The sequence below is a fragment of the Protopterus annectens genome, chromosome 11.part0, assembly GCF_019279795.1.
Source record: "Protopterus annectens isolate FY-2018-M chromosome 11.part0, PAN1.0, whole genome shotgun sequence".
NCBI lineage: Eukaryota > Metazoa > Chordata > Ceratodontiformes > Protopteridae > Protopterus > Protopterus annectens.
This window is the reverse complement of record NC_056745.1, coordinates 1,544,877,773-1,544,893,456: the sequence shown is the minus strand read 5'-3', so window position 1 is coordinate 1,544,893,456 and position 15,684 is coordinate 1,544,877,773. Positions and strand designations below refer to the sequence as shown.

Genomic DNA, 15,684 nt, shown 5'->3' with positions numbered 1-15,684 from the left:
GTGTAAATAGAGGCCCAAGCTGCTGCTTCAAAGTTAGGTCTCATATCCATACCTTTGAAGGAAGCCCCAGATGAACCCGCAGCTCTAGTGAAATGTCATTTTACTGGAACCTGTAGTTGTTTGTCATGGAAAGAATAACAAAAGGAAATGGCCATAAAATCGAGTTAAAATAGTCTGCTTGGAAACATGAAACCCCAAGCCCTTCTCCTGGAAAGAAACAAAAAGCTGATCAGGTTTTCTGATAGTTTGGGTTTTATCTAAATAAAGCCTGAGCTGTTTATGAACATCAAAGGAATGCAAAACCCTCTCTTTTGTTCATAGGAGAGGGAAAAAGGAAGGCAAATTGATGGTCTGATTCAAGGGATGAGGGGGAAAAATGGTGGGCAAGTTGATGGTCTAATTCAAAGAGATCTCACTGACAACATTAGACATAAATGAAGGGCTGGCTCTCTAGGTAAGCCTCTCCTTATGGAAAATAAGAAAGGATGCAATGGCCATCAATACTTGTAGCTCTGATGTACTTTTTCCAGATGTGAAAGCTATGAGCAACACAGTTTTCCATGTGCAGAATTTGGGAGCTGAAGATGCATTAGTCTCAAAAAGAAATGGGTTAAGTTTCTCCAGAATATAGCTCAGATCCTAAGAAAGGAGAATTGTTCTCCTTGGTGGTCTGATATATAGGACAGCTTTCAAAATAATGTTTGACCTCAAAATGAGAAGACAGTGGTAAATCCAGAGGGGGCAGACAGACATGGCTGGCAAATACGTTTCAGCAGCAGAAAATGCCAGTCCAGCTTTGAGCAACTGACACAAGTAAACTAGAATATCAGGAATACCCCATTGATAAGGGACCTGATTCTTTTTAAGGCAGCATAAGGAAACCCTTTTCCATTTAGGGACATAAGATTTTCCTGCATTTGGTTTACTACTCACCTGTAGAACCTTAAGCATGTCCTCAGTCAAGTGGTGCCTAAAAAGAATTAAAACTTCATCATGCAAAGAGTCAGATTCAATGTCTGTAGACTGGGATGACTTAAGAGCTTTTGTTTTGTTTGAGCAAGTCTATCCTGTGAGGTAACTTGTGATGCCCCTGCACAAGTGGAAGAGAAGGGCACACCAGTGCTGTCTGGGCTAAAGGGAAGTCATCTACAAGATTTTTGGCTTGTCCTTCTTGAGTTTGAGAAGTATATTTGGGAATTTGAAAAAGTATGTAAGGAACTTCCTCTTCCAAGAAAAAGACATATCCATTTTCGAAGCCTGAAGGTGTGGTGCTCTGCAGCAGAGAAGCTTGTGATGTCTGTAGTGTGTGGAGGCAAAAAGATCTATCTGGGGAATATCCCACTGATGGACAATGTCCAAAAACACCTTAAGGTTCAGCAGTTATCCATGAGGGTCTGCTCTGGATCTGCTCAGAAGGACAGTCATGGTGTTCTTTTCTGATGGTATGTGCACAGTTTAAAGGAAATGTTGTGCTGAACTGCTTTGTCCAAGCAATCAAGGTTAGTCTACAGAGCTGGTAAGACTTTGTGCCTTCCTGTTTGTTTATGTACCATATGACTGAGGTGTTGGCTATGTAAACTTCAAGAGGACCTGAAGAAGAGTTAATACAGATATTAAAGAGCTAGGATAAGGCCTTTCATTTTCTTTATACTTATATGGTCTTTTCTGTCTTTAGGTGACCGATCTCCCCTGGGCCCTGATGTTCTTGGAACAAGCTCACTAAACCAGTAATCAAGCATATGTGGTTTGTTCATGGCAAGGAGAATAAACAAAAAAAGACACTCCTGGGTTGAGTGAAATCTGGTTCCATCCAAGGAAATACTTTTGGTGAAGGGCAAGAGACAAATTAGGAAGGTTACTGGATGGCAGTCCTGACTGACTTGCAGTACCACTATATTCTTCTCATGTGGAGTCTGGCATAAGGTAACATAGGAATTGTTGATGCCATCTACCCCAGGACTCTGAAAAAAATTCTTGCCAAGATCACATTCAAGAGAAGAAGGTTTTGAACATAATCTTAAAGGAACAGAACTTTATCTGCAGGAAAAACAGCTCTCATTCATAGAGCAGTGACTGCATCCCAGGAAAATTAAATTTTGAAATGGAATAAAAGACTTGTTGAAGTTTTGTGGGAACCCCAGATTGCTCAGAATATTCACATTAAAATCCAAACCTTTAAGAAAGATCTTGAATTAGGAAGTGATCCAGTTAAGAAAAGATATGAATTCCTCAAAGTCTGCAAAAGGCAATGATAATAGCTAAGCACTTTGTGAATACCCATGAGGGAGTTGAAAGACCAAATGGTAAAACAAAACAAAAAATGAAAGTAATATGAGTCAGAATTTTATTAAGTTCCTGCATGTTAGATAAATAGGGATATGAATGCAAATGTCCTTTAAATCTAGTGTCACCAAAAAACACTTGGGGAGGGTTCATAGGAAGTAATGATTGCTGGATAAACATTCTGAACCTTGGAATTTGAAAAAGGTGTTTAGAGAAGAAAGGTCCAAAATAGGTCTCCAATTGCCCACCTTTCTGGGAACCAGAAGCATTCTTGAATAAAATCCTCTTTTTATAGATGAGGGGGCACAAACTGTACTGTCTCCTGAGTAAAGAGATCTTGAAGCAGAAAATGAATAAGGTGGATCTAGCTTGGAGGAGACAGGGGAAACCATTAGAGACAAGAAGGAGCAATTGAAGATATCCTGTACCGTTTCTGGGTGATGGAAAGATCTCATTTGTCTAATGTTATGTATTGTCAGGATGGGAAGGCTAGAGATAGCTTCTGATACAGAGGAACTTGGGAATGGCTGAGGTGAAGGGAGAAGGGAGGCAAACGCTTATGATCATAAGGAGGTCAACTGATCAGGAAAAGAGAGTTTAGGGTCCTTGGAATCTTACTGACACTTGTCCAGAAATCTCCTTTTATTGTTTTTTTACTCTTAACATGTTTTTTGTTCCTAGCTAACAAAAAACAAGCCATAGTAGAATAGTTTCAATGAAACACAGGAACAGAAGAGAGAAAGATTTGCTTAAAATCTTGCATAACCTTACCTTGGGTAAAATGGAAAGACATTAAAACTTGCAAAAAAATGCAAATTATAAAGGTGGAAACACCTTTGAACCCTGCACCCTTGCCACAGGAAACATCATATGTGATATCCATAGTGTCTAGTATCCTTGGTGGCAAGGTACAGGGTTGAAATCCTTTTTAGTGCCTTTAAATCATACCGTTTATATTATCCCTGGTGTCTAGTTGTTCCCTATTCCATATTGTTTTTTTTCTTTCCGCCTCACAGTAAGACACTGACCGGTTCGACTCTCAGCTAGAGCGTCTTCTGCATGGAGACATGCATGAATGGGCGTACCTTCGTTGAAGGTTGTGCATTAGGGCTGGCAACTCAGCACGTAAAAATCAACTGCCAATCATTAGCGGACCGGAGTTCCGCTGTGGCTACCCCTAACCGGGAAAAGCCGAAAGACACAACAACACAAACAATTAAGTGCCTTTAAGGCATTCTATATAGAGTATTTGTGGTGGCTAATGTCCCCCCCACTGACCCATGTTATATGTAAGGGCCATTAAAGCAAGAGATGAGAGTGTAGCCCCTGGTGTTCACTTCCCTCAAACTCATGTTATGTGTAAGTCCCATTACGGCACAAAATAAAAATGTAATACCTTGTGGCTAGTGTTTCCCTGTCCCACATCTTCAGAGTTGTCTCTGATGTCTAGTGGTTCCCCCAAGCCATGTTTTCCCTACTGTATGGTAATTTCCACCCAATCAATGTTAGGTTTAAGTGCCATTAAGACATGACATGGCAAAGGTATTCCTGGTGTCCAGTGATTCTTCCACTACTAAGTGCTGTTAAGGCATACACACACACACACACACACACACACACACACACACACACACACACACACACACACACACACATACAGACACACGCACACACACACACACACACACACACACACACACACATATGCACACACACACACACACACACACACACACACACACACACACACACACACACGCACACACGCACACACACGCACACATATGCACACACACACACACACACACACACACACACACACACACACACACACACACATGCTAACACTACTTGACCACTAAACACCCTAACACTTATCTCTACCATGAGTGGCCAGGAGTTGCCATGCTAATTTAGTGAATAATTATCTGATTCGCTAAGCTGTCAGCTGAAACAATACAGATAGTTTCAGGGGAGAGCACATGGCTAATCAGCATGTATCTATTCCCTGGAATACCTCATCAACACCTAGCAGTTTCAGGGGAGAGCACGTGGCTAATCAGCATGTATCTAGTCCCTGGAAAGCCTCATTAGTTCCAAGCATTTCAGGGGAGAGCCCATGGGTAATCAGCATGTATCTATTCCCTGGAATGCCTCATCAGTACCAAACAGTTTCAGGGGAGAGTCCATGGGTAATCAGCATGTATCTATTCCCTGGAATGCCTCATCAGTACCTAACAGTTTCAGGGGAGAGCCCATGGGTAATCAGCATGTATCTAGTCCCTGGAATGCCTCATTAGTTCGTAGCATTTCAGGGGAGAGTCCATGGGTAATCAGCATGTATCTGTTGCCTGGAATGCCTCACCAGTACCTAGCAGTTTCAGGGGAGAGCACATGGCTAATCAGCATGTATCTATTCCCTGGAATGCCTCATCAGTACCTAGCAGTTTCAGGGGAGAGCACATGGCTAATCAGCATGTATCTATTCCCTGGAATGCCTCATCAGTACCTAGCAGTTTCAGGGGAGAGCACATGGCTAATCAGCACGTATCTATTCCCTGGAATGCCTCACCAGTACCTAGCAGTTTCAGGGGAGAGCACATGGCTAATCAGCACGTATCTATTCCCTGGAATGCCTCATCAGTACCTAGCAGTTTCAGGGAGAGTCCATGGGTAATCAGCATGTATCTATTCCCTGGAATGCCTCATCAGTACCTAGCAGTTTCAGGGGAGAGTCCATGGGTAATCAGCACGTATCTATTCCCTGGAATGCCTCATCAGTACCTATCACAGCCATGGGAACAGCCCACTGTGGTGCCTTGTGCCTTCTTGAAACAGCATTGCGGTAGGTCTGTCCATAAATGCAAAAACCTTACTGCAAGGCACACACCTCATGTACAGCACACATGAACTTTTCTGAAATTTTTCTAATGTGGTTGACAGCTATTTTCCCATAGCTCTCAACCTTCCATCGCCAAAATGAGGAACACTCACCTTCATAACGTGGAACAAATGGGCAAAATGTGGAACACATACTAATGGCTTACTAACAACTTCAACTAGGAAGGTCATAGGATGGTTAAATATGATGGTTTTACTTATAAAGATCATTTAATGAATTAATATGATTAATTTCAATTTACCATGGATTTCACTTAAAAAAATTCCTAACACTGAATGTGTGACAGACTCTTTCAATGTGGAACTTTGAGGAATTTCGAGGAACATGAACTTTTTAAGACCCCAAATGAGGTACGTTCCTCGTAATGAGGTACACTTGAGAGGTATGTATTTTACTTGGGACAAAATAAGTGAACCTTTAGATTTTTTTTTTTGGCAGTGGTGGTTTGCACCATTATTTAGTTGGGGAATGATCATTTCTGTGCTGTTACTTTTGAGTCTTTTGAACCCATACAGATATTTTTGACAAAAATGAAGGTTAAAAAAAAAAAAATACATATATATATATATATATATATATATATATATATATATATATAATTGGAATGAGTATGCTTTCACTTGGACTTTGAATTTCTTGAAAAAGATATTATCAGTATAATTCAGAATGGATATTTTAAATGAAAGTAATAAAAATGCTTATTTGCAAACCATTTTCAAAAGTATTCATTCTGTTTAAAAAGTTTAGGATGACAGAAGATTGTGGAATGGGTGTGGGAGGTTTAGGTAACATTACTGGAAAGTGAAAACATAATAAAGCATACTTCATATGTCATTAATATTTAGGGGGAAGGAGAATGGAGGCTGCAATGATCAGTTTAAAATGGGCTATTTTTGTGGGGTAAATTCATGTTTGATAAATGACAGTAGGAAGGTAAAACATTACTGCTGAGCTTTACTGCTCATGTGGGTCTCAGCACAGAGAGTGATCACACTGTTGAAGCAACATGCTAATGCATCAGTCCAGGGAAATGGCTAATGCACTCTATGTATAACTGGCTAATGCTAATTAGCCATGTGATCTTAACTAGAAATGTCTGTGGCCCAGAATCTGCTTGGCTAAGAAATTCGGAGAATTGCTCAGATGAGTAAAATTTTACTCTAGAAGAAAAAAGTGACCACTGTAAAATCACATTGTTTACCCATTCACAGGTTTAGGAGTGTGCGGGGTGCAGTGAAGATGTGGGGTGGGGAGTGTCAGTGTGCATACAAGCATGTATGTGAATGTCTCGAGGGGCATGAATGATGGTCTGTGTGTGTGTGTGTGTGTGTGTGTGTGTGTGTGTGTGTGTGTGTGTGTGTGTGTGTATGCGTGAGTGACTTTGTAAACCTATAGATCTACAGAAATAGATACAAAATGTGAGTATTACTGACTTTAAGTGGCACCTGCAACTCTAACCACATGGGTTCTGTTAGTTACCCACCTTACAACATAAGGATTTCTATTCAGATTTACAATTTTGGGACATGTTTAAAATGTTGTGTAGGAACCATCAAATCTAAACTACCAGATGTTAAAATTCAAACATGAAAAATAGGATATTTTAAAGTAGCTGGCAGGATTACTCTAAGTAGAAAATAACAGTTAATTGCATTTGCATCATACATCACACTTGTGCTGGTTATTAGAATCAGATCTATCAAACTGTCAAAGTCAGCCTGTGTAAATTTATTTATTTATGTATTTATATTTGCTGATGTGGAGTGTCCGACTGGACGTAGGTCCATTTTCAGCGGAGGCCCGGGGAGAAAAGCTCCACAGTTAAAATAAACAGACAGTAGTTACATTGGATTACATAGCGATTAACAATTTACATAGCAATTACTTACAACATATTTACAGATGAAGAACATAGTACATCAGTAGACAACTAGAATCTTTATCTGTGAAGTACATAACAGACATTAACAAATATTAAAATAAGAAGTTCCTGCTGTATAAGTACTAGGCTTATGAGCATCTGAGCTTGCTATAATCAAGGTAGTTAGTGGAATGGAAAGAAAGGTATTGGTTGGATGGGGTGGGTGATATTAGAGTGGGAGTTGCAAAGGCATAGCCAGCATGTTTTTAGGTGCTTTTTTAGTAAAGTTTTGAAGTGGGTGCATGATGGTACGGAGGTAATTGTGGGTGGGAGGAAGTTCCATAATTTGGCTATGGTGCAACAGAATAGTGCTTCACCAGCAGAGTTACTGGCTTTAGTGATCTGAAGTGATTTTTGTTGCTGGATCTTAGTGGTCTGGTGGTGCAATAGGGTTGGAGTAGATTCTGGAGGGATGGGACATTTAGTGGATGGTTTACTAGTTTGTGGGCTAGTGACAGTTGATACCATTGAAGGAGGTGAGGGAGTTCAAGCCAGCCCAGTTCAGCAAGTGAGAGACAGTGGTGACTACGGTAGGATGCCCCTGTGGTGAATTTGGCAATTTTGTTGTCGCAGGTCTCTAGCTTGTTTAGATCGCATTGCCTTAGGTTGGTATATATTGGAGAGGCATAAAGTAGGGTGGAGGTAAGGTGGGAATTTGCTATTGAAATCTTTGCTGCTTTGGTGAGAAGATGCTTATTTCTGTATAATGTTCCTAGTTTTTTGTGGACTTTTTTTATGGTCATGGATATGTGAATGTCAAATTTTAGTTTATTGTCTATTTCCACTCCTAGCAATTTGGTGTGTTCAGTTGGGTATATAGTGGTGTTGTCTTTTGCTGTGATGTTAAAGTGAGAGTTGTTTTGAGTATGTTTGGTGGTTTGGAAGATGAGTAGTTTAGTTTTGTTTGGGTTGAGTATTAATTGGGCATCGGATAACCAAGTTTCAACAGAGGAAATGGCTTCCTGTGTGACTTTTTGCAGTTTGGGTAGGGACTGGGCTGAGCAGATGATGGTCGAGTCATCTGCGTATTGTATGAGTGTGTCATGTGTGGTGGCAGAGGCTAGAGTATTTGCGAAAACAGAGAAGAGTAGGGGTCCAAGGATGGATCCTTGGGGAACCCCTATGGAGATAGGTAGTTGGGGAGATATGTCATTCTGCCATACAACGGATTGTTGGCGGTCAGACAGGTAACTCTGAAACCAGTTGGTGACTGATTGTGAGAAGGATAGGTTATTGAGGACAGAGATAAGTTGTTTGTGTGGGACCATGTCAAATGCTTTAGATAGGTCTAGGAAAGTAGCAGAGGAGAGATAGCCATTGTTTTTATGCTGTAGGATAGTGTTAGTAAAGGAAAGTAAGGCAGTGGTGGTGCTATGGTTTGGTCGGAAACCATGCTGAGTATTGGAAAGGAGGTTGTTAGTAAGGAGGTAGTCTGAGACCTGAGAGTGCATGCATCTCTCTAGTATTTTGGAGAGTGGAGAGAGAATAGCTATGGGGCGGTAATTGGTTAGTTCTGTGGAGGGTCCGCCTTTGTGGAGGGGAATTATATGTGATACTTTCCACAGTGTGGGAACATAACTTTCTGACAGAGATTGGTTAATCAAGATGGATACTGGGTAGGCCAGAGCATCAGCTGCGATTTGTAGGTATTCACTTGGGAGGTTGTCTGCTGCTAATTTGGTGGGTTTAAGTTTAGTTATGAGGTTTTTTATGTTGGAGGTAGGTACAGGAGAAAAAGAGAAGGCAGTGGGGAGATTAGTAGTTGAAGGTGTGGGTTGGAGGGGGGGTTGTGTTGTTTAGCTAGTGATAGTATGGTTTGTGTGAAGTGTGTGTTGAATGAGGTAGCAATACTTTCTGAGGAGTGAGGGATGTTAGGAGGAGGGGGTACTGACTTTACCTGGGTGGAGGATGGAGTTTATGGAGGACCAGAATTGTTTGGGGCTGTGTTTGGAGGAGTCTAGGGCAGACTGGTAGTATTGGAATTTGTCCTGTTTTATTAGCTTTTTGACTCTATTGCGTAGTTCTAGGAATTTCTGTCTAGTTGAGGGGGTCTTAGTTTTGCGCCAGTGCTCCCAGGCTTTATCCCGGTTTTTCATTTCTGACTTAGTGGTTTTCTGTAGCCATGGGGAGGGTTGTGCTTTGATTCTGGAAAGTCTTATGGGGGCATGGTAATTAAGGATGCTCAGGAAGGTAGTATTAAAAAATTTAACTGCATCATCAAGACTGAGGTAAATATAGTATCATATAGGAAAAACTGCCTCCACCAAAAATGCAAGCAAGAACTTATTTGTGGAGTTTAGTCTGGAGACTGCACCCTCTGTATTTCTGCTTACTATAATCAACTGCAGGGTTACTTAGCTTAGGGATAACAGAAAGTCCCCTCTTGCAGGAAACAAGCTGGTCAAAAACCTGAAGTCACACAGTAGATTTTCAGCTAGGCAACATAATTACATTGCAAGTCATGGTACACCTTTCTCAGTCTATGCACGCCTAGCCATAACAATTCCCTGGTTATTTCTTCCCACAGTATTTACTTCCCTGGACCCCTGTCTAGTAGGGCGACTGACATGATCCCTGGGGTGAATTTCCTATCTCCCATCCAATCATCAAGGTTTCTTTTGAAGACAGCCAAAGAGGCACCCTGCTTGACATGTATGGGCAGTCTATTCCAGAGTCTGGGGAGTCTCTGGGTCAGGAACCTATCCCTCCACCATGTTTTGTTCATTGTGATGACAAGGTTTAGATCCCTGGAGCGTGTGTCTCTGAGGGACTGGGATTTCTTTAAGTGTAGCATGTCCAACAGCTCTGGGTTTGACATGGCCTTGTATGTTAAGTAGAGATCGCCTCTGAGTAGACGATATGTGACAGAGTATAGGTGGAGTTTTTTTAGACGGTCAGCATAGGGCATCTGCTTTAGGCCTGTGATTCTTTTAGTGAGGTATTTCTGCAACCTTTCCAGTTTTTGCAAGATGCCATGAGAGGTACATACCAAACGGGGCATTGTATTCTATAAAGGGTCTAATGAGGGATGAGTGCAGTGGGACAATGACCTCCTTTTTTTCTGGATAAAAAGCTCTTAGTGATAAGGTGTGCCACACAGAAGGATTTCCTGAATGTTGTGGCGGTATGGTTATCGAAGGTGAGACCACTGTCCACCTGTGTCCTTAAGTCTCTTATCACACTTTTGGTGTACAGTGTACTGCCACCTATGTGGTAATTCACGGGTACATGTTTTTTTCCCAAAGGGGATAACTATACATTTCTTGGCATTGAACTTGAGCCCATGGCTCTGGCACCAAGCGTCTGTTTCTCTAAGGCCCTTTTGTAGAATATCCACATAATTTGGGGATTCAATAATGGCTCCCAGTTTGCAGTCATCTGCGAACTTTGTTAGCCAGAGTCCCTTAGTGCTGACCTGTACTTCAGAGAAGTAGATGCCAAACAAGAGCGATCCCAGGACTGAACCCTGAGGTACTCCACTTGTCACCTGTCTGGAGCTGGATTTGGATTTTGCTTTTCTCATTGCAAGGAAACTATTATTAGACTTACAGTTTTCAAATTCTAGTTTAGGGTTTTTGAGTTTAAAGAATGATATTATTTTATTTTATTTTACATTTGCTTACCGGGAAAATCCGACTGGACACAAATCCTTTTTCAGAGAAGGCCTGGGGAGAAAAGCTCCACATAAAATATACATATCTAACAACTATTCAAGTATAATATATATGACACATACACTTGTAGACAGTAGAAAATCTACAAACTGTTATATACAGGTATAGTTAACACTGAATTAGATACCCTTTGTATTAAAAAGTACTTACAATGAGACTTACTCAGTATACAAGCAGTATAAGGAACAAGATGTTTAATCAGGAGCCATACATGGACATATCTATTTTTTGGACAGGTGAGTTTTTTAGTATTAGTTTGAACTGTGCTGAGGTTGTGGTGGATGTTATGTTGGGAGGTAATACATTCCAAATTTTAGCTATATAGTTGGAGAAGAGGGATTCCCCAGCCTGATTATTGGCAGTGGAAACTTTTATCAGGGATTTGTTATTGGATTGTAAAGTTCTAGTACTGGAGTATGGCTGTAGTAGGGTGTCCAGGACAGGTTGCTTTCTTTCTGATGAGAGTATTTGCTGGGCCATGGTTAGTTGGTAATAGTGCATGAGTTGAAGAAGCTCGAGCCAGTGGAGCTGCTTGAGTGCTACACAGTCATGTGACCTAAAGTTTGAGTTGGCGGCAAATCTAGCAATTTTGTTATGGCATGTCTCAAGTTTTGCAAGGCCAGATTTTCTCAGGTTGGTGAGAATACGTGATGTGTACAGCAGAGTTGAGATCAAATGGGTTTGAGCTATTGTGGCTTTTGTGTTGTGAGGTAAAGTTTGTTCCTGTACAGCGCACGTAGTTTTTTGTGCACTTTTTATGGTTTGAGATATGTGGATGTTGAATCTCATGTTGCTATCTATTTCAACCCCAAGTAGCTTAGTATGAACAGTGAGAGTGATGATGGTCCTGTTTGTAGATTCAATACTGAAAGAGGGGAAGGGGGCAGTAGTTTTAGTTGGGTGGAACAGCATAAGTTTGGTTTTGTTGGGGTTCAGGATAAGGTGGGAGTTTGTTAGACATGTTTCGACTGCTAGAAAGGAATCTTGTGTCAGTGACTGTAGTTATATAGAAGAGGCAGCACATATTACTTTGGTGTCGTAGCCATACTGAATAATGGATGCATGCGGGAAATAGGTATGGAGGTTCTTTGTGAATAATGAGAATAGTAGGGGACCTAGTGTGGAGTCCTGGAGAACACCTATGGTCACAGAAAGAAGGGGTGTTAGAGTTCCTTGCCAATGTACTGCTTGCTGGCATCCAGTTAGATAGTCTTGGAACCAAGCAAGAGTAGATTGGGAAAATTTTAGTTCTGAAAGGCTTGCTAGTAGTTTGTTGTGTGATATCATGTCAAAGGCTTTAGATAGGTCTAAGAAAATAGAGGATACATATTTGTGATTGTTTCTATGATGATTTATTGTGTTGGTGAAAGATAACAGGGCAGTAGTCGTTCTGTGGTGTGGGTGGAAACCATGCTGTGTATGGGATAACAGATTGTTTGCAGGTAATGCATGAGTTGTGTGTTAACAATTCTTTCTAATATTTTACACAGGGGAGGTAAGATAGCAATAGGATGGTAGTTAGCTAGCTCAGTAGAGTTGCCTCCTTTGTGAAGTGGAATCATGTGGGAAGTCTTTCAAATGTATCTGATGTAACATTTTGAATCTGAATTATATCAAGCTGGAGAAGAAAATGTCTTTATAACAGATCATCAACATGTATTGCATAAATGCCCCTTTTGTCCAGATGCATGGTGTCTAGTTAGGTTCAGAGACAAATCTTTGCTCCTGGAAGTCCATATGGATAAGATCAGCCAAGCATCTGGAGTGTAGTTTTCTAGTCCTATGGCTGGGTGTGTGAGGGGGAAGATTAGGAAGACTCATTAAAGTAGGGAATGCTGGGTAAAAGGATGCATACAGTACTGTTTGACCTGGCTCCAGCAGATGGGTTGGCTGAAGAGCTATGTGAAAGACATCATGTCAACACATTTCCCAAAAGAAAATCAGCGGCTTGTCTTACAATATTCATTTAAGCAGTGCCAGCTTCCAGTAACAATGGAACCCAACCTTGTCTCCAGCACTGTCAATGTAAGACCTTCACTTCAGGGCATACCTAGTCACAACGCTTGAATAGACTCAACAGATCATGTCTTCTTCCATTAGCAAAGTTATATCTCTATAACAAATGGCTGAAAGTCTACATTATGTAGATGAGAAGCTGCCTCTACCCAGAGGGTAGATGGGGTAGAACCTTAAAAGACCTTAAAAGATTACAGATAAGAAAAAGGTAGAGGTGGTAGAAGGGTGGGAATTATCGTATGTGGCCATGACCTGCAAATGCCACAGTGGAATTTGGTGGTTACTCCTAACAGCTACTCAGAGGACAACAGAAATGAAAAACAAAGGATTACTGTGCCAGATGTTATTTATTTAATGAAATCATCGAATATGCAAAACACTTAGTTACCAAAAGGAAAATTTTCACCTCTAGTTTTCATTTTTGTAGTACAAGCTCCAAACAAGAGGGACAATCTAAACTGGATAGCCAAGTGCAAATGACGAACACATATGCTAATTTGATAACAAAAACTGTAACTTGTCTTTCCACTCTTTTGTCTTTCATAAGTTTTAAAATCAGCAAGAATTACCAAACAGTGCAATATCTATCAAGGTTAGACACTATTAGTTAAACTGTTGACTACGTCACAGAATGAATTTCCACAAGCTGTTCCACAGCATCCACTCTAAGATTCCCTTCACCTAACCTCACAATTTCCATCAAAGCAACATCAATAAAGCTCCTGACCTATCTTTCAGTGATACAAAATGGTTACGTTTTTATGCTTAAAACTATTTTTGCTAACAGGTAAGTGAATCAGTCCTTCTTGGGTCCTCCCCTGCCACAGCCTAAGCAACAAGGACAAGGGTATATGCAAAGCTTAGCAACTACCAATAAAAACCCATGCAGACATGGAAAGAAGATGCAAATATTACTTCGACAACAGTCACAGACCTGATTTAAACTTGAGACACCAGAGCTGTGAGTGATGAACGTTCTTTATACTTTCCAGCCACTGTAAGCTTCCTGTTAGTTAGTTGCCCTTCAACAGCACTGCACTTCTGCCTGGTTTTGGAGAAGAGCAATGCATTTAATATACACTAAGGAGGACCTAAAGCTGCAGACCTTGGATTTACTCATCCTGGATGACAAAAAAGAACAGAAAAAAATGCTGTGTCCAGATACAAGATGGTCAAGCAGCTCACTAAGAGTGGGCATCTGCTCCAATCTCCAATTTTGTGATGATAGGCAAAAAATAAGGAAACACATTTGCAGGTTAAAACAGAGTATGCTTCAGATGTTTCTGATGACACAATTATTTGCAGAAAGGATGGTACACAGACAGACTTCCCTATTGGACAGATTAAGCTGTATGATACATTTTAAGATACCCATGAGGACTTATGTTGCAGAACAGGAGTACAACAGAGTGGTTAGGACATTTGAGGCTACTTTGTCTGGCACAGAGTAGACGCACATCCAGAACAATTATCATGTCTGATTATATTAGGAGGCACATATGCATTTCTCTGTCCTTAGTGCAAGTTAAGAATTTCAAACACACATCATTAAATTAAAATGATCACCTGTTATAATAATAAAAGACTTACCTGTTGTGGCTGCGCTTGTTACTTCACGAACATTAACAGTAGTTGGACTTTTAAATGTTGAAGCTTTTAGACTTGGATCTCCTATTAAAAGAAATCTTCTGATTAATGATACTATCTCTTAGGTCACTACAACTAGTCAGTACAAATCCCCTAGTGTATCCATATCAGTATAGTTCTGACAATTATTGGGAGCATTGGCTTGTACGTCAGACAAACCTTTCTTCCTGTGCTGTACTTTGTATGCAGTCATGAAAAGGATTACAAAAACAAAGATGAATGTTTTGAAACTGGTCATTTTCACTACAGCTTATCCCCTCCCATTCTGTGTTACCTCTTTTTTTATTTTAATTTTCTGCTTAGCTTAAACTTGCCAGGGCAACTCCTCCTGTATAATTTCATACACACTCAATTTTCTTATAAAAACGTGGTCAATCACAGACCAGGTAAACCCTATTTTTATAAGTAGGGTGACAGACCATTGGGTAGGCAGCATACTAAAGGCAGGCATGTTGATATCACGCTTGCTTTTAGCAGCAATATTAGTCTGGTCCGTGATATTATTAAATGTAATTGGGCCATCTTAATGACTGACCCTATGATTGTTAAAACTGTGGGACACTGACCACATTTTTATTTTAATAATGGGTTAATGTTGAAAAGGAGATTGTGTTATCCCTTAGATGTACCTAAATATATGGTTTCTGACAGGACAGGGACCTTTTGCTGCAGACATTGTAAAGCTTGTGAATTTATTTCTACTGTTAATTATTTTATACATCCTAGAACTGGAGTAAGATTTTGTCCCAAACTTTATGCTGACTGTTCAAGTAAAAATGTAATATGTTCAGCTACCTGTAAGTCTTGTTCCTGTTTTTATGTAGGGAAAACTAATCATGCTTTAAAAGACCGAATTCTTGAGCATATTGGTGATAATATGTAGGAATGTTACAACTAGTGCTTTTGCTAAGCATGCTATTAGAAATTCTGGCCATTCTTTTACTTTTATGGTGCTACAACTTGTTTCTGTAAACATTAAAGGTGGTAATATTATTAATAAAATTGAATATGAAGAGTGTAAATGGATTATTAGATTGCAATCTACTAGAGACTTTGGTTTAAATGAATGTATGTCATTAAAGGCAGTTTTAAAGATGAGTAGTTTACATCATAATTGATGGTAGTTTTTGATTGATGTGTTACTTGATTGAATGACTATTTAAATACTTTGTTTTAAACTGCTTTTATGATCTGAAGAAGTGTTTTATAACACAAAAGCGCTTAACTAATAAAGTCTTAGT

At 40.2% G+C, this 15,684-nt stretch overlaps 1 protein-coding gene across 5 annotated transcripts in view; it reads right to left on the bottom strand.

Moving 5' to 3' along the window:
- The window catches only part of IL15RA (interleukin 15 receptor subunit alpha), a 733,105-nt gene that overhangs the window by 512,332 nt on the left and 205,089 nt on the right, over positions 1-15,684 (bottom strand). For 4 of the 5 annotated variants that reach the window (XM_044088815.1, XM_044088819.1, XM_044088817.1 and 1 more), the window contains exon 3: positions 14,387-14,467. The exons of the other annotated variant lie outside the window; for it this stretch is intronic. In XM_044088815.1, the coding sequence (XP_043944750.1) occupies positions 14,387-14,467 (81 nt within the window). The remainder of the gene's footprint in view (positions 1-14,386; positions 14,468-15,684) is intronic. 5 annotated transcript variants of the gene reach the window in all.